This window comes from Corvus brachyrhynchos, unplaced genomic scaffold (assembly GCF_000691975.1).
Source record: "Corvus brachyrhynchos isolate BGI_N302 unplaced genomic scaffold, ASM69197v1 scaffold29, whole genome shotgun sequence".
Lineage (NCBI taxonomy): Eukaryota > Metazoa > Chordata > Aves > Passeriformes > Corvidae > Corvus > Corvus brachyrhynchos.
In genome coordinates, this window is record NW_008240033.1 from 2202356 (window position 1) to 2220569 (window position 18214).

The 18214-nt window shown below is 40.9% G+C and overlaps 1 protein-coding gene across 4 annotated transcripts in view; it reads right to left on the reverse strand.

Annotated features, from left to right (window-relative positions):
- CPED1 (cadherin like and PC-esterase domain containing 1) overlaps window positions 1–17547 on the reverse strand; it is a 144132-nt gene extending 126585 nt beyond the window's left edge. For 3 of the 4 annotated variants that reach the window (XM_017743766.1, XM_008640976.2, XM_017743767.1), the window contains exons 1-3: window positions 17396–17547; window positions 16446–16920; window positions 3676–3862 (exon numbers count right to left, since the gene is read on the reverse strand). In XM_017743766.1, coding sequence (XP_017599255.1) covers window positions 3676–3862; window positions 16446–16697 — 439 coding nt within the window. In that variant the 5' untranslated portion in view covers window positions 16698–16920; window positions 17396–17547. The remainder of the gene's footprint in view (window positions 1–3675; window positions 3863–16445; window positions 16921–17395) is intronic. The other variant, XM_017743765.1, reaches the window with a different exon arrangement.
- Between the last annotated feature and the right edge of the window lie 667 nt (window positions 17548–18214).

Genomic DNA, 18214 nt, shown 5'->3' on the forward strand with positions numbered 1-18214 from the left:
CTAGGGAACATTATTTTTGGAGGGCAGAAATGCCTATTAGTGAAACAAGTTTCTGAGATAAAACCATCCTTTTAAAAAATGTGAAAATATTGGCAGGGTAGCACAGAGTCATAGGGACACACAGATCCTGTTAAATCTTTACTGTGGTAACAGAGATGAGAGCTTCTCAGACTGGAAGAACAGGGAAGAAGGCAGAAGACCCTGGAAAACATTTAGCAAGTTCTTCTCTGGTATTTGCCACTCTGGGAGGATCTAAGGGGGCTCTGAAGCCAGGTGGCCCATCACACTCATCTCCAATAGAGCAGCACAGCTTTGTTCTGGGCTGAGGGAAGGAAGCCCAGAGGCTTGTACAGCTCAGTATGGCAAATCTCCCAGGAGAAAGCCTGGAAGTGTGGGGCTTTCTCACTTCTCCTGATCCTTTTATTATTTTCAATGAGATTATGACACCCATTTCAACCCCCTCCAAGGCTGTGGTGAATGCATAACTTGTTCCAGAGGCTATGCCTCTCTGAGCAGATTTTCACATTTTATAAAGGAAGGAAGAGAGGGAGGGAGGGAGGAAGGAAGGAAGGAAGGAAGGAAGGAAGGAAGGAAGGAAGGAAGGAAGGAAGGAAGGAAGGAAGGAAGGAAGGACACACACCAATCACACTAGCTGGAAAACCAATGTGCCATTTGCAGATGTGCTGGCCAATACAACCTGATATCTTTCTTATCAGCTGTTATGATGAGCTGTTTGCTCATCAGCAACTTCTTTTGAACTGCTTACTTCAAAATGGATTTACCACAGATACTTACTAGAGATAATGACCATGTTAAAACATTGCCCACGGTGGTAATCCCAGCTCTCTGCAAAATCTGACTATTCCATCATCTGCTACTAACGTAGTTCTAACACAGTTCCACCTCTCTATCTCCATTCCAACAGCAGACTAAGAGACATGTTAAATTTACAGCAAAACTGGCCCATTTAGGGCTGCTGCAAAAGGAAGTCTCTCACAGCTCAGAGCAGACACAGGTATCAGTCCATGGACTTTTGCCTCCATGTGGGTTTAATTGCTAAGGAATGGTGAAAGCACAACTACTTTTTGTTCAAGCAAAGCTGCTTCAGAATTTACTGACAAAGCTATTTTTCAGTGAAAAATTAGGGGTTTGAATAATTTATGTTTTACTGCAGAACACATCTGTATGGATTTTTCATAGTAAACCCATAAACCACAGTCACTTTGCCATGATTAAAAAAACCCCTATGTTTTTCCTTTTTAGCCAACTGTTTTCCAGTTACCAAAACTCAAAATGGTTTTGGTTGGTTTGTAAGAAGTGAAAAATTTCCACTGAAGAAAACTATTCCCCTAATGTTTCTCCCTGACAGCAATGAATTCAACATAGTGCTGCAGCCCAGGTGTTGAGGACCTTTCTGGAAGATCAGTGTGCAGAGCTGTCACATTTGGGTTTCAAACACCAGCAGAATGGGTCCCAAAATTCTTAGCAGGCCAGCACAAAAAAAAACAGTTAGGAATGTTTTGTGGTGAATTTTTTTCCATATATGACTTCAGCTAGAGTCTTGGCTCTCAGCCATTCAAAACAAAAAATCCTTTCAAATTTAGAGTGAACTTTGAAAGCTACACGAGTAAGACAGTCTGCACAAAAAAATAAAAGCACCTGATAGAGCTGCTAAATAATACCAAGTAATAAGGAATTACTCTTTTTATAGATTTTTCGCAGCACTCACATTCTGTGTTTCTCAGTTCATTATCTATATATTTTTAATTGAGGCCAAAGGAGCATATTTTTAATAAGTTATAACACTCCTATTAGAAAAATATTATGCCAAAGCATAGCTCAAAATACCCTTCTCCAAAATAAGGAGTACCGTCCCTTCCAGAAGATTAAACTCCATCATCTACTGGGGAAGAAAATTAACTTTGAATGTAATTTGCTTAGCTGTAAGAAAAGATCATTGGGTTGGTATGTAGACATCCTCTTTTACTTTCTTCTTGTTTTTAAAACATAACATTAAAGCTAAGCACTTACATAACAGAGAATAGTTAAAGGCAGATTTATGCTGCCATGAAATAGAATTAGTAGAATCTTACTCTTAGCTTTAAGTTGGCAAGCATTTGACTTTTTTACATACTCCAACATCTGCTGAAAGCTGTAGGATGTTCCTGGAAAATACCTAAGGCCTTTTCATTACTTTTTTTTATTATTACTGGGAAAATACTACAGGAAGTACTGGTTCTAGCCTGTAAAATATAAATATCCACAGTTCAGCTCATTTCTGCAGAGGTAATATTTGGAGTGTAAAAACTGTACAGGAGAACTTCAATCTGAACTCAGCACTGTAGGAAAATCTAGTACAGTCTTTTTTTTCTTTTTTTTTACAGGTTTCAACTGATTTTAGCATACCCACTTCCTTGGCCATTTGAAAGAGAAGTATTTCACAGAGATGGTGCACATGGTCCCCAGAGACACCATCTTTTCTCTGCAGCCCATCTGACATTAGCAAAGGCTGCAGACATGGTGTGTTTTGTCACTTTCAGACGGAAAGTACTCAAGGCAAGGAATGGCTAAAAGGTGACTATAAAACTAGATTAAAGTAAGAGTGAGATGAAGACAATTTACTACTTCTTAGTACAGCCTGCCAAAGAAAACCACATGTACCTCATTTTCAAGAAAGTTTCTTAAAGAAACTTGAAATTAGCAATGGAATTTTGAGCAATCTCAAGCATGCTAAGTAATTATAGTTTTCATCTATGAAATTATCTGGTTTGCTTAAAGCTCAAGCAAACCTGAGCTCTCTGGTAGCCCCAGAAGTGTATTGCAAGCCTGAATGACACAAACAGTACTCCCTTTAGCACGAGAAATATCTAACTACACCATTTTTCCTCTGATGGAAGTGCAGCCTGTGTATTTTTTTCAAAGCCTTCCAGTTCCCAAATTGACTTCCAAGACCAAATTGGCATCACAGTTTCAGTTCATACCTCAGAGGTGTCTAAGAACACTCAAACATGGTCATCACATATATAATTGGTGCCCAAGCTTCTCTATCAAGCACACTGTAACTCTACACAATAAAGCTACAGTCCTTTGTGCAAGAGATCAGGATTCTTCAGTAGTCTGCTTTAACTGTGGATCAAATTTCAAGAGGAACCGAGAACCAACAGTAATCTATCCCAGATTCAACAGCAAGTGCAAAATTTACTTGTCCTATATTGTGTTCTTCAACAAGTTTACAGAACAATCAAAACATTACTAGAGGAAAAAGTACCTTCACACATACAACTTTTCTTTAGGAAAGAAAATGATAAGGAAACAAATGTAGCAGGTATGTGTTTTCTTATGAAACATTCTATTGAAAATCCCTCCGTTATATTGATGAAGTTCGTTTGAGAAGTCATCAGGAGCCAAACTGATCTGATTTAGTTGTTAAGACTATGATGAACTACTCTGCTGCATTCTTTTTACAGAAGGATACCTAATAGAACTCTACCTAATAGAAGAATCACCTAATTGTGGAAGATTATCCACACAGCTGAGAAGGGCTAGAATTTAGTTGCTATCCTTACTTTTATCAGAGTTTATGCACTTTATGTTTGTGGAAGAACACTGGATCAGTTCTACATTTAGTGATCACTCTTAGTAATTAACAAATCAACTAAGTCTAATTATTCTTACTGTGATAAGGGCCCTCATGTCCCAGATCTTCCGCCAGTCTCCTGTTTTCAAGAACTGTGACTGTATATCCATGTTTTGCCAGGATGCGCTGACAGAGCTGGCGGTCAGTTTCATGGTGAGCAGGAGGTGCATAGAGAACTGCTCTTCTCGTGTGGCTTCCAAAGTACTGGAGAATGGAGTCATGAATCTACAGCAAACACAGTGCAAAGACAATGGTTGTAAAGATAGGACTCCTCAACAGTATAAAATAAAGTTGTTTTTCACAAAAAGAAGCTAGTAACTTACTGTGACAACATGGGAAATAGTTCTAGTATAATTAAGAATTCTCTTTATATCAGGGACTTCAGACCACAAATTCTATTTTGTCTGCCTCTCCGTTTTTTCTATCTTCATTTTGGACTGATACTATAAAGGTTTGAAAGCTCTGGGTAGCACTGAAGGATCTTTAAACCATGGGCTTCCCTTCCTGGAAACAACTTTTCCTGAAAACTGGGCTGCCCTGGTGAGCTGGTAACAGCAGCTGCCGTCTGACTTTGACTTTGTGGCTGCAGTCACCTAAGCAGAGAGGGCTTGCTAGGTCCCATGTGAACTGTTCCATGGAATGTGGGTCCTATGCAGATAGTAAGTGCAGGAATCTGAGTTGGGCTATGCAGCATTATTAAGAAAAGTAAGAAGAGTACTGGGGTAAAATCATACACAGGAATCCTAAACAGTACTGGAGATTACTGTGCTCTAGAAAGTTAAATGTAACCTTGTCAGTACCTTATTGTCTTATCAGTCCAACATGATCTAGCCCATAGGAGGACTGGCAGAGAGACTTGTATATAGGAGCAAGTGGAAAGGTATCTGATGTCGCCAATGAATCCCAAGGAACATTTGCATTATCTACCACTTACTGTCTTCCCATATGGTGCCTAGGCACAATGGCATCTAGAGAAAATCCATCCTCTATAGCTACCCTGGGGCATGAGTTTCTTGAAAGAGAAAAATGGAGAAGAGGCACCCCAAACACACAGTCATAGAGCAAGCACAACATTAATTGCTGAAAAGGACAAATTACTGGGCCATTACCATCAGATCTTTGGGTAAGGGGGATATTTTATGTCTGAAATAAGTGTGGTGGGTTGACCCTGTCTGGAAGTCAGGTGCCCACCAAAGCCAGCCTATCATTCCCCTTTTCAACTGGACAGCAGGAAAAAGTAGAGTGAAATCTTGCAGGTAGAGATCAGAACAGGGAGAGATCATTCATTGATTACTGTCACAGGCAAAACAGACTCAGCTTGGGAAAACTGATTTTTATTGATAATAAATGGAATTAGAGTGAGATAATCAGAAATAAAACCAAACCTTAAAACACTTTTCCCCCACCCCCCTTCTTCCCAGGTTCAACTTCCCTCCCAAATTCTCTACCTCTCCCTCAGTGGAGCAGGGGGGCTGGGATCAGGGGCTTTCTCAGCTCATCACGCACTGTCTCTGCTGCTCCTTCCTCCTCAGGAGGAGGACTCCTCACACTCTTCCCCTGCTCCAGTGTGGGGTACCACCCATGGAAGACAGTCCTTCATTAACTTCTCCAACATGAGGTCTTCCTACAGGCTGCAATTCTTCAAACTGTTCTAGCGTGGGCCTCTTCCATGGGGCCCAATCCATCAGGAACAGCATGGGTACTCCATGGCCTGCTGGTGGATCCCTACTCCACTGTGGACCTCCGTGGACTGCAGTGGATAGCCTGCCCCACCACAGTCTTCAACACATTCTGAAGTGGACTCTCTGCTCTGGTGCCTGAAGCACCTCCTCCGCCTCCTTCTTCACTGACCTGGTGTCTGCAGAGTTGTTCCTCCCATGCATCCTCACTCCTCCCTCTGGTTGCGGTTGCACAGTCGCTTTTTTCCCCCTTTTTAAATCTGTTGTTCCAGAGCTGCTACCACCATCACTGATGGGCTCAGCCTTGGCCAGTGGCAGGTCTGTCTTGGAATTGGCTGGCATTGACTCTGTGGGACATGAGGGAAGCTTCTGGCAGCTTCTCACAGAAGCCACCATGGTAGCCATCCCCCCCAATACCAAAACGTTGCTGTTCAAACCCCAATAAAATAAAGCATAAAAATAGGATGGTCCATGTGGGAATTAGGACATGAATATCTGCAACAGTCTAGTGTTGCAGAGCAGAATGAGTTAAATGACATGAACAGCATAGCTGACTTACTGAAGCTGATCCAGCAGGAGTCATGAGAAATAAAAACTGCAGAAATCACATCCTTCTGCAAAGGATAGAACACTCTGCTGAAGATTATGGAACATCCTGCTGTGGTAAGCAATTGCGTAAAAGAAGATGCAACATTGTGGCTTCCTGCATTAGCTAGCAGGTAGACAAAACAAGTGAAAATTGTTATGCAGAAGCTAAAACAGTATAAATATCAGTGCCTTTTACTAATACATGTCCTTACAGTATCACTGCTTGGTCCATGTTTCAATCACTGTCAGTCTAGCTGTTCTTTTGCAATAAAAACACCACTAAAACACAAGACTTTCTTTTGGCGAAACATAGTTGTCTTTAGGATTGAAACATACCAGCAGGGATTAAATTCAGGACATGAAATTAGTTCTTTGCAAGTTTGTGAATTTCAACCTGACAGTTGTCAGCAGTTTAAAAACTAAGTTATTCCATAACTTCTAATTTTAGTAGGCTTATCACTGAAGATAGGAAGCACTACACAAACAAGTCACCACCATTTTTTGCACAGTAGACTAGACTGAAAAGAGACAGATACTTTGATACAAAGAAATGTCATTCAAGATGTGTCCAGTTGTTTACAGGCCTGGGATCTAGTGCTAAAGTCACTCTTCTCAGCAGTGTGTCCACTGAGTGTGGGATGCAGTTTTACATTGTGCTTGGCTGAAGTGTAAGCTTCTCTGCAGCAGTAAAGAGCACAAACTATTTCAGAGACCTTAGCTTCTAACACATCTTCTTTTGCTCCAGAGCACTTGGAAAGTGTTATCATCACTGATGAAGGGACCATGAAAAAATGTCAATACAACACTATCAGAGTATTCCACACATATTTGCTAAGTTTGCAACCCAAAACTAGTTTAGAAACTGAGACATTCAAGTAAAGGTTGCTGGCCAGAATAAGCACAAACAGCACAGGGTGAAGTAATCAGAATCGTGTTAGGTCACCTGTTTGATAGTGTTCCTGACGTCCCAGAATTTTTAAAACACATTAATCAGGTGGCAAGCACAGTGTTAGAGCCTCCGATGGCCCTTGCCCACCACAGCAACATCACTCTTGTCCCCCTTCTGCCTTTGCCCCTCCTTTCTCTACTCTTATCTTCTGTATTTCCTGTTCTCTTTCAGCGCCAGCAGCTGCTGGCAGCCCTTCCTCTTCATTTCCCTCCCTCCCTCCCTGTTCCTAAATCCAGCCCTTGTCCCAGCCCCCCTCTTCTGCTCTCTCCCTTCTCTTCCAGGCATTCCAGCCAGATACTTCGTACTTTCCATTTCACTTGCATCGTGGAAAAAACCCAGAAAATAGAGACACCTCTTGCTTTATTTTGCAAGAAAATTCCATTTCCCATCCCTCGTGTGCTGCAGGGGCCAGCGCTGGGGGGTGAACTGAGGACACATGAGGAGTACAGAGGGGCTGCAGACCAGGACACATCCCTGATCCTGTTCCACTTCTGCAGGAGATTACGGCTTCTCCCACTCCCGTCCCTCCCAGCGCGGCCTGGGGTGAGGGTCCTGCCTTGGATGTGGGGTCACTTTGTGTGCCCCCCTCTTCACTAACAATTACCACACTTCTGTTATGCCAGGAAAGCACACCTTTCTTCGTGGAAGCAAAGCCTCCTGCAGTGCCACCTCTGAAGTATTTTGCTTCAATCATTAAGAGGTCCTGCCTCAGGCACCCATCAATGACTCCATTCCCCTACGGTCAATACTCCAAGGTCAGCATCCCAGGGCTCCCCCACTCGCACATCTGCTGCAACAGGGACGAGGCAAAGGGACGGGGACCAACCAGCCCCGGGGCGGCCCCAGGGGCTCAGCCCGCCCGCCGGCAGCGGGATCTGCCAGGGAAGATCCCGCCGCAACCCGTCAGCCTTGATGCAGAAGGCATCTTCCTCAGGTCCCTGGGGAAGGGCTGAAATGTTTACAGCGCTCTGGTTTGGCAGTGACGAATGTTCAACAGAACATCGATAGCGGCATAAAAAAAAAAAAAAAGAAAGAAAAAAGAAAAAAAAAAAAGAGGAAGTTCAGGCAGTGGCAGTGGCCTGGGTCATTTCCACAAAACACAAAGGAAATGGCCCCGAGCGGCTCCACGGGGCCCACGCAAGGTCCGGCTCCCAGCGGGCGCCGTCCCCGGCATGGGTCATCAGAGGGCTTGCGGCAGCCCTCACAGACAGCACAGCACCAGCTTCTGCGGAGGGCTCTTCTTGGGACGCTCACTGCTCACTCCAGAGACACACAAAAGCCCCTGAGTCCCAAGCCTGCTGCCGCAGCGCCGAGAGGGACCGAGCAGGGCCACACACACTCGGCCGTGCCGCGGCCCCCGCCCGGCAGCCGGGTACCAGCACTTCCATCCACCAGCTTCCCAAAGAGCAACGGCGTCTCTGGGACACAGAGGCAATTCAAGGGCCTAAATTTAACAGCTTGACCTGATGTCTAATCTGGTACTATTAAATAATATTAAGTATCTCCACACCTTTTAGGGTACTTGCTTGAGATCCATGCATAGTGATGCCAAATTTATTTTCTCTGCCCTGTCCTTTAATAGCTATTTGCAGGCCAGGTTACAAGATGCAACGTGTCCTCTCTGTTTGCCAAGTCAGTGCAGTGTAGGGTGGGTTGTCAGCTACACAGAATTTAAAAAAAATCTGGCCAACTGCATGCTTGTAGCAAGTGATTCCATACTTTTTTCCAAAGCTCTATACAAAATGCCTTGCATCACTGGACATGCTGATCTAGTTACTACTGGATGTTTTTCAGAATTTCCAATATTATAGCAATAGCAGTCATGTTTATATATTTAAAGAGTCTGCTGGTTTTCATAAAATGTTTCTCAATCATAAAAATGAGGTCTGGGCAGAGAGTTGGTACAAGAGAAGCAGCGTGCAATAGATGAAAATAAGCTGTTCACATATTTCCACGTTTTATGGTTCTGATTTTTTTGGCATCCCTGTGATTTTAATGTACAACAGACTCAGACACAAAAAAAAAGGATCCATAACATTTTGAAAATTTGAGAATAATTGGTAAGTGGTCAAGTGTTCCCATGTCCCAACCATTTTTTGTACCTCTTTCTCAGTTTGAAGGCTCAGACTATTTGTTAGCAGGCTCAGTTTATTACAGATTCAGCGTATCTTATGTGAAAGGGATTGGTAAAGAACATCTGCAGCCCATGTCATACCTAGAAAATTGTGGTTTTGTCTCCACAGAAATTAATGAGGCTTTACAGCAAGACTGAGATTTCCCATATGATTTTGGATGAGACCTATGTCAGCTTTGACATGATATACCTGCTCTTACAGCTTACAAAACACTGCACTTAGCTGAGTCACTGACCTCATTTTAGTGCAATTGGCTGTTACACAGATGATCCACAGCCTGAACAACTGGTCCAAACAAACCAGAATGGGCTGTAAAGTAAATAAAAATGCATAAAAAAGAATTTTGTAATTTTGTTTTCAGTTTACAAAATAACATGAAAAACACAAAAGAAAACAAATTGAGCTCCATTAGAATTTATTAAAGATTCTTTAAAAAATATTGTATCAAATGTATATTCCTTTGATGTTTTAGCAAACAAGATAAAAGGCCCAGTTTATATAATATGAAAGCTGAAGAATTATGTAATCATCCTTGTGCAACTGAAAATAGACACCCATTATCAGAGTTGCAAGTCTTAGTTCTGTCTGTCTGCAACTTCCACATAGCTGTGAAGTTCTCTGTTAAAAAGAAAATGTTTTCACGTTTCCCTTGAAACCAGTATATCCAATTCTAGGTCATGAATGTGTAAGTATATAATTGATTCTACTAGTCTCTAATCTTTCCTCCCTTGCACAGAATTTCTGGGTTGTTCCAAAAACCTAGAATTTGGTCAGTAACTGAATCTTATGATGTATAATTACTGCTTTTGTAAGAAAATAGTGAAGATATTTCAAGTTGAAGAGAGCAAAACAGTTCCTCGGAAGTTCTTTCAGATTCCAAGATTACATAATTCCATAAATATTGATGCATTGTCTATGCCTGGAAAAGAAGCAAATATACAGTTTGAACTGTTGCCATAGAATTTCACTGACCATCACTTCAACTGCAGGAACAAAATTCTTCATCCTAACATAATGGCCCAACTCATGTCAGCCTAAGCTTCTCTCAGGAAAGAACTCAAAAACTGTGAATCATCTTTTCAGCTACACATTTCTGGTGTCATTAGTCCCTGTGTTGATTACAAGCAGCCACTTTTCACACTGAGCTAGCCAAGACTGTCAGAGACTTGGTGCAGTAGCTTCAAATAACTTGACTGCAGCTTACTTTAACCCCACTGCTTCCTGTAGGTACTGAGCAGCTGCAAAAGAGGTGTATGAGCCACAATGTAAACCAAAAGGCCTTTGCATGAAAGTGGAGTGCAACAAAAATACCACAAAATAGAACCAGCCTTATAAAAACAAGGCCGGCACTATTAGCAATATTCACAGGCAGTGAACAGCCTGAATTCCCATTTACCTAGCAAAGGAAGTCAGCATCTATCTTTGCTACTACATACCACCTAGCAAAACAACATTACAAAAAAATACGTGAATGGGACTCCTAGAAAATACTGCACTATTATTAAACAGCATCAATCAGAAGAGTGATAATAAAAACTTAGCATGTGGTTCTAATGCCCCAAGCCATTCATTTATGGGACTATGCAGATGTTTATTAGCTCCAAATGTGACTTCTAAATTCCTTTTTGTGTTTGCATAAAACTTCATAGAAATAGTAAGTTGTTCATGCTACCATTATATTTAAAGTGTGCATAGCTCCTGTATCAAGAAGTAAGAGAGAAGTTAATTTCCTGTTTCACTTTCTGGAGGATATTTAAATGTGTTAGCTTTATGTTCTGTTGGATTTCCTAATCAGAAAGGACTGGGTTGTAGAATGAAACAGCTGAAATGTAATTCTGCTTTGAATTGTTTGTTGGATAAATACAGAACAAGCAATTAGATTATTGGCATTACTTTGATGGCTGTCTTCTGATGACTATAAATCCAAGAGCAAAACTGGAATTATTTGCACAGTCTTCACCAACACTGTGAGCAGGAAGCACAGAGCTATTTTATCAAAATGCTTTTTGTTTTATGCCTGCATGTAGTATGTGGTGTCAACTGCCCTGTCTTGAGAACAGACAATGAGCCAATCCCACCATCTTATCAAAACACCACATTTTGGAGGAAGTTCCAGTGAAGTGTATGAGTAAGATTCTGCCTCCATTTGCTCTTCATGTGTCCCTCTCAAAGTCCCCTTCCTGCAAAGTCTCCACCCTGCCCCTCTTTCCTGACTGCTACCACAATAGCCTTGCCCTTTATCACCAGAATATCTCTAGCTATCTGCTCAGTAAAAATAGTTGTTTCCTCAGTGCTGTTTGCATTTTACACTTACATGTCCTGCTTTCATAGGGCGCAATGTGAATGTGGTATGATTCCAAGGAAACCAGTCACTGATACCATACCCTATGTTGATTGCTTTCTAGTAACAGCAGGTTTCATACCAGCAAAGTTCTTTATCCTTTTGTGAAAAGTTCTCATCCCCCTACTTATTCTATAAAATAAATACAGTTTTTAAGTTACATATACTTAAAAATGTATTAAACCTTATTATGCATAATGTAATCTTTTCTATCCAGAGCTCTCACCACGCTCCATCCTGCATAATAGCAAAAATCATCCCTTCTCATTCTATCATCAAGCTTCAATTCTCCTTTTTCACATATTTACATTTCAAAAGTTCTCATTAGCTTTGTCTTCTTTTCTTTCCATTTCCATTCTCATCTCCCTTTCTCTTCCCTTGCACATATTTGACCGTCCCTGCACACAATCTCTTCTGTACCTTCTGAGGTTACTATTACTTTGCAACTGTAGTTCCCTACTCTCTTCCCACATCTGCTTTCTTTCCTCATGCCTTCTTCCATAACAGACTCTGCTCCTATCTACTTTGTTCCCTGCTTATTCTGTCTGAAGCAGGCATATTCCATCAAAAAAAAAAAAAAAATCAATAGAAAAGAAGTCTTTAGAGGATGAACTTCACTAGATTTGTTTTAAATGTCTGCATTAATTCACGATGAATTTTGCATTAGAGGTAGTAATTTCCATTGACTATGAAGTCCAGCTTTCTGCCTCTGACAGAGTGGAGCACTCAAGTAAAGAGAGGATAATTCCACTCTGGATGTCCAGAGTTCTAATGTTCTAGTAACATTTTCTCAGCTTTTCAGTAATTTGACTGCCAGTTTTCAAATATAGATGCCTGGACCAGTAACCTATGCAAGATGTTCAACTGGATCTTCCTCTAGATGTTGGTTAAGACTAAATTGTGATGTTTCTCTTTTTTTTTTCTTTTTTTCCTTTATTTTTCTATAAAAATAGTATATTTGAGATATGGCCACATTAAGCTGTCATTATCTTGGATCTTTCACACTGTCCACTCCTAGGAAATTATATCCTCTCCTGTTTCTTCAGAATGAAGCCATAAAAACCCTTTTATTCCCTTCCTGTTTGCTCACTTCAATATAATTCCTCTTTGAGATACATCTTTTAGACAAAGCCTAAGTGGCAGGTTCAGGGCCTTAAAAGGAAGACAGCTTTTTTTCACCACACCTGTGGTATTTCATTATTTGGATGCCAGCCTAACCTACTCATCAAGTTCTCATATAATCAGCTGTGTATCTTCTTTGTTTTCTTGTTCTCAGCTGGCCTTAAATGGTGTGGGGATGTGAAGCAGGAGTCTTGTGCGTATCCATGAAATAATTAATCTCCTTCAAAACCCAATTTAAAAACTGAATTTCTTTTTTTTTAATACATTTGCAGTAGCTGCAGAGCTAGTATGCCAAAAAAGTGCCTATCACAGGAGTAAAAACTATAAAAGGTGATTAATAATTTCCTCCTCTTTTCTCTCCAGCTGTGGAAGAACTAAAGAGAGAATTTTGCTTTCCAGGATGAAACAGAAAATCCCATTGCCAATATGGTGAACCAGGCTCACAATTTCAACCTGGATGTAAAGCCTAATGGCTTGGGGACTGGGTCTTTTAAGAAAAAAGGAAAAGTGGTTGTGGCTCTTCTCTTACTGGGAAAGCAACTGAACACCAGGTATCTGCCCTCCTAATAGCAATATGGTCCATATTCCTTCTACTCAGCAGAGGTTCACCGTCTCCCTGGGCAAAATTACTCGTGTGCAGAGACATCTAAATTGCCTCTGGCTGACTTAATTCTGAGAGTGGAAACACAGCTTAACCGGATAATTAGCTCTTCTCAAAACTGGCCGAGAAGCAGAGCTAAATTACTTAGGAGAAGTGTAGCAGTATTACAGCTGGCTGGTACCAAAAGTATTTCTGGCACAATACCGTGCCAGGCAAACAACACAGAGGGCTTGTATGGTTTTGGTTTTTTTTGTTGATACCTATTCCAGTTTTGGTGCTACAGCACCAGCTCTTCTCCTTACTATATATATTCACAAGTATTTTATCATTTGGGAGGTAAGAGGGCCCTGCTAAACCTGCAGACAGCTTGCTGCTAGATGTGATATCACTCTCTAATGCCTTTAATGCTCAAAATTCAGAAATGAGCCTTCTATTTTTCATGCTTCAGATATTAACATTTAATTTTGTACTAGAAAATGTTGACCTCTATTCCTGTGAATTTAAAGCCACAGGATAAGATCCCCAGCAGCTTTTAAAACTCCTGTAACGTGTGATACCTGAGAGAGGAGTACTAGGAGCTCTGTCTGGTTTCCCAGGCTATGAATGAAATCTGAATTTTTGCAATTTAAAGAAGACAGCTTGCACTATGTACCCAACAGGAAGGGCTCCATCCCAGAGCATCCTGGATGTAGTTAAAGACACTTTTACAGACGTAATTGGCAATGTCCATCCCCATGCTTCTTCCACACTTGTCTGTAACTGTCCAAAATGTTGATATCAGAGATGCATTGGCAAAACTGGACTTTTCCTCAGATCTCTTCCTTTGCTTCCAAAAAATGACTCATAAAAGATGCCAGGGCTTTTTTTTTTTTTTTGTTTAGTTTTATGGGGTTTTTTTGAGGCACTTAGTGCTATGCATACTCTGAAGTAAGAAATTATTGGGCTTTGAAAGGGGATTTTGCCCCTCTAATAACAATCAGAACCAAAATCTCACAACAGACTCAACACAATACTGGTTGTTTTTCTGAAGGAAGCAAGAACAAAACCTGCCCCTACCCAGAAGAGAATCTGCAGTGTGACATGCTATGGCTCAAAACCCATAAACACTATGTGTTACCTAAAGAATATTATCTCCAGCAGGGTCTTATTTTCCTTTAAATTTATTCATGAACTTTAATTTAATCAGACATGATGCAGTGTTTGCTTTAAGTCACTGTTTAACTGTATAATAGATTCTTTTTAATGCATTTAAATTTTCTTGCTGGACTATTTGTAGAATAAGAATACATGTATGACTAGTTAATTACCAATGTGAATAACTGTATTTTAAAGTATTTTTCCAGATTCATAAATGAAGATTTTAACCGGAGCTTTAATGAAAAGTTGTTTCCAAACTAGCTACCGTCGTGGGCATGTGACTGTAAAATAAAACAGTGTAAAGTTTCAACTGTGACATCTGTCTTAGATGTTACTGAGTGCCCAATAAAATCAAGCCAGATAACAGTTCAGCTATCTGAATATCAGCAGTGGATGAAAACACACAGTTCAAGAACACACTTTCAAAGCAAAGTAGCAGATATTTTTGGTGTTGTTTGTCTTTTCTGTTCTCTGAGATTATTATTCAGCCCACACAACCAGCAGAGAAAGTTGGGAAACAGAGAGCAACTTAGAGTAACGTCCCAACATGTGCAAGACATTTTGTTCATCATGCTGTAGAGGAAAAATTCAAGACAAATAGAGAGCCAGCTATGGGTGGTCCTAAGAACTTGAAAAGGAATGTGTTAAGGTAGCACAGCCCTGGAAAATATACCTCTAAGGGTTAATATACCCACATCTGTACTACAGGTCCAGGTCCAGCATGTGCATGTGATAGTCACATCCAACCACATATGCTGGAGAGCAGTAAGTACAGCATGTTGTAAAAACAAAAGCTTTCTTCTCATTTCAAATGGCCAGCACACCAAGTTTGATGTCAATCTGCATTTTTTTCTCAGGCAATTTGGAAAAGAAGATATTACAGATATTTTCAGCCAAACAGCATACTAGCAAAACTCTGCCATTATTTCACCAGTTCTTGCAGACATTAAGTAACCCAGGGTATGAAATGTTCTTTGTCATTACAATAGCAATGAGTAAAAAGGAATGGAGTGTACCTATAGACGTAACACAATGCAACCCACATATGTCAGCTGTGCTTATTTCCCTTTAAGATGAAATTATTTATGTCATATTGCAGATCAAATCTGAATCTGGGTACCTAGTGTACTAAAAGTTCATTAAAATATAAAATTATGACAAATGCAGCATGTGCTATAAGAAAAAAACCGGTATTTTAAGAGTTAAGGTTAAAGAGTTCATGCCACAGTTATTCCACATATCTGTTTTTGATTGTTGCAGAAGATACACTTTACAGCTGCTCTCCTAAAATCAATATTGCTGACCTTTTAGACTGTGAACTCTGTCTAATCAAAGAAGCAGCGTTTTTTTATTTTTTTTTTTTAAATATGAACTGCTTTATGTGGTTGCTGTCCATAATCTGTGAGGTCACAGACTTTTTACAGTTCTGCTACAGTTGTATATAAAATGTTAGCATAATGATAATTTGACAGTGTGGTATTTGCTGCACTGTTAGCAGCTCCTCTGTAGGACTGAAGGAAACTTGAAACATTTGTGCTAGTGCTGATCACAGATTCCAGAGTAAAAATAACTACCTCAGTCTGGAGACCATTTAACAAACTACACTGCCCAACAAAAATAACAGTGTCTCCATTTGTTAGGTTTTAATACCCATCCTAGGACCCCTATACAAAATAAACATGAAGTCAGGTAACCTATGGACAAAGCAAAATTTGTGAGACAGAGATTCCGAAGTATATAGTGTGATTTGAAAATATAAAAAGTGTTTCTTTTATTTCTCAAATGCAGTTAAATTTAGCTTCTCAGCAGAATCCAAATAAATTTCAGAGCTGACAAGCAGATAACTTTAATACAGGGCAGCTGCAGTCCCTGTGCCAATTAACAGCCTCAGTCACTTCCATGAAACCCCACTGGCTCCTGATTTACGTGCCTGTACTGTAAAGCCTCTAAACCAATTCCCAAAGCCAAAATAAAGTATGGTCTGTGCAGCAAACTGAAATCTTGCTGGAGTCACAGAGCAATGCCACATTTCAGTTGAAGATTTCAGGATTCCTGTGTTAATAACAGCACACTGAGGAGCTGGTAATGGGAATGTGCTTGCGCATATGCCGCTGTCATTAGATCACCCATTTGTTTGTATACAGATCCCAGACTTCCAACCTTAGGCTAATTTTAGCTGGACTCAGATGATCCTGCCAGACTTGCTATCCCTTGCTTTGCTAATTATTGCTCAGCACTCTGCTTCAGCTGACTTACCTTTTTCACTGTCTCTGAATTGCTGCCAGGGAGGAAGCAGTGAACAGTGCTTGGGGAGATCTCCTTGTATCTTCCTTGCTGTGTTTTAGTCAGTTTGTTGGGTGCAATCCCATTAACAACTGCTGAAAGGATGCTGCTGGTCATGAGAGGAGTCAGGGTCTGGCAGAACAGACAGAGGGCCACCACTAAGGCCAGAAGGAAGGGACGAGGGCGACAAAGCCTGCGGCATCTGGGGATGTGCCCACAAAGCATGGCCTCTTTGCCAACCTCACTTTGCCCTTTGCCACATTGCAGATGCAGTCCAAGTAGCCACGTCTTGCCAGAGTAAAATAAGTCAAAGGCACGCTTTACCCAAAACTAGCATGCATTTTCCCATTTCTGCTGCTGGGTATTTTCCTGGTGCCAAGCAAGAAGTCACAAATTCCAGAGGAGCAGAGGTTTGGGGAACACCTTCCCATGGAGGTACTGGAACGACCTGCAAAAAAACAGCAAGTGAGCAGCAGCAAACTGCAGCATGCCATGTGGCATCCTGCAAGGAGCTGTGGAGAGCTCTTCCACTCCATGCTCTCAGGAAAACAAACCTGCCAGCAGACAGGTGAGGAGCAGAAATCTTCACCCCCTTTGCAAAAGGAACTACTTACTCAGCCAGACAATAGTATTCAAGAAAGCAAGAGGTTAAAGCTTAACATGTCCTGTCCACAGCTGAAAAAAGTAAGAGAGTGTACCAACTTTGTGAACAATCGTTTGCTGTTTTGTCTCTCTTGCATTCTCAATTCCCACTTTGTTTTTACAGTTTCCTTCATTCCAGTCCTTTTAAATTTCCTCCTTCCTGTTAGAATGCACAGCTTTCTCTCTAAAAGTGATAATTTATCTGAAAACTGACAGACTATGAAGATTTTCATTTGCATTTGCTTTGTCCAGATTGCAAGTTCAAAGTTAGGTTTACTTACTTGGTTCTTACCCTGTTTGAAGTTTTCCGTTCCCCTCTAATGGGCTGCTGATTAAAACCACTTGGAACAACCCTGGCTCATGATCCCAGCTCGTCTCACACACTCAGGAGGCAGGCACACGCACATACACACGACATCTGAAGCCAGTTGGACCACAGACTTCATATAAATAAGGGCTGGACTGCTGAGAGGGTGGAGCTAAACTGGCTCTGCTCGGAGCAGGCACAGGATTTGGAGACACAGCCTGAGGTCTGGATGGGGAGCGAGAGGTGTCCTTGCTCACACTGCGTGCCTCGAAGCCACCATCACTGCAATTTTTAGAAAACTGCTGTTACAGAGATTAGCCTAATTGAAACAACATTAATATCTTTCAGAGAGAAGCACCTGCAATATTTTAATCCAGATTAACAAAAAATGTTGTAAAATAAGTAGATTTACTTGGACATAAGTGTCACTGACAAAGCAGTTGTCAGTAATTTTCCGTAGTAGATATAATAGCTCATAGCAGAATATAAATAAAACTTCTTGCTGATGTCAAAGAGGGATAGAAAGGCGGGTGGACAAAAATACTCCAATGAAAGCACTTAGTATCTAAACCACAGAAGGTCTTAGTTACTACTTCCCCCTACTGACACAGGACAGGGACAAGACAGATGGGAACAGTTGACAAACTCTGTTATCTTTATAGACTAGAACTTCTAATATAATCAAGTTTTTTTAGCTAAAAATATCTGTTTATAAATCATCTATTTTATCTTCCATCCTTAGTTAGCTATTTTTGAAAAGACAGTTCTTCCTACACTGACTCATATATAAGAA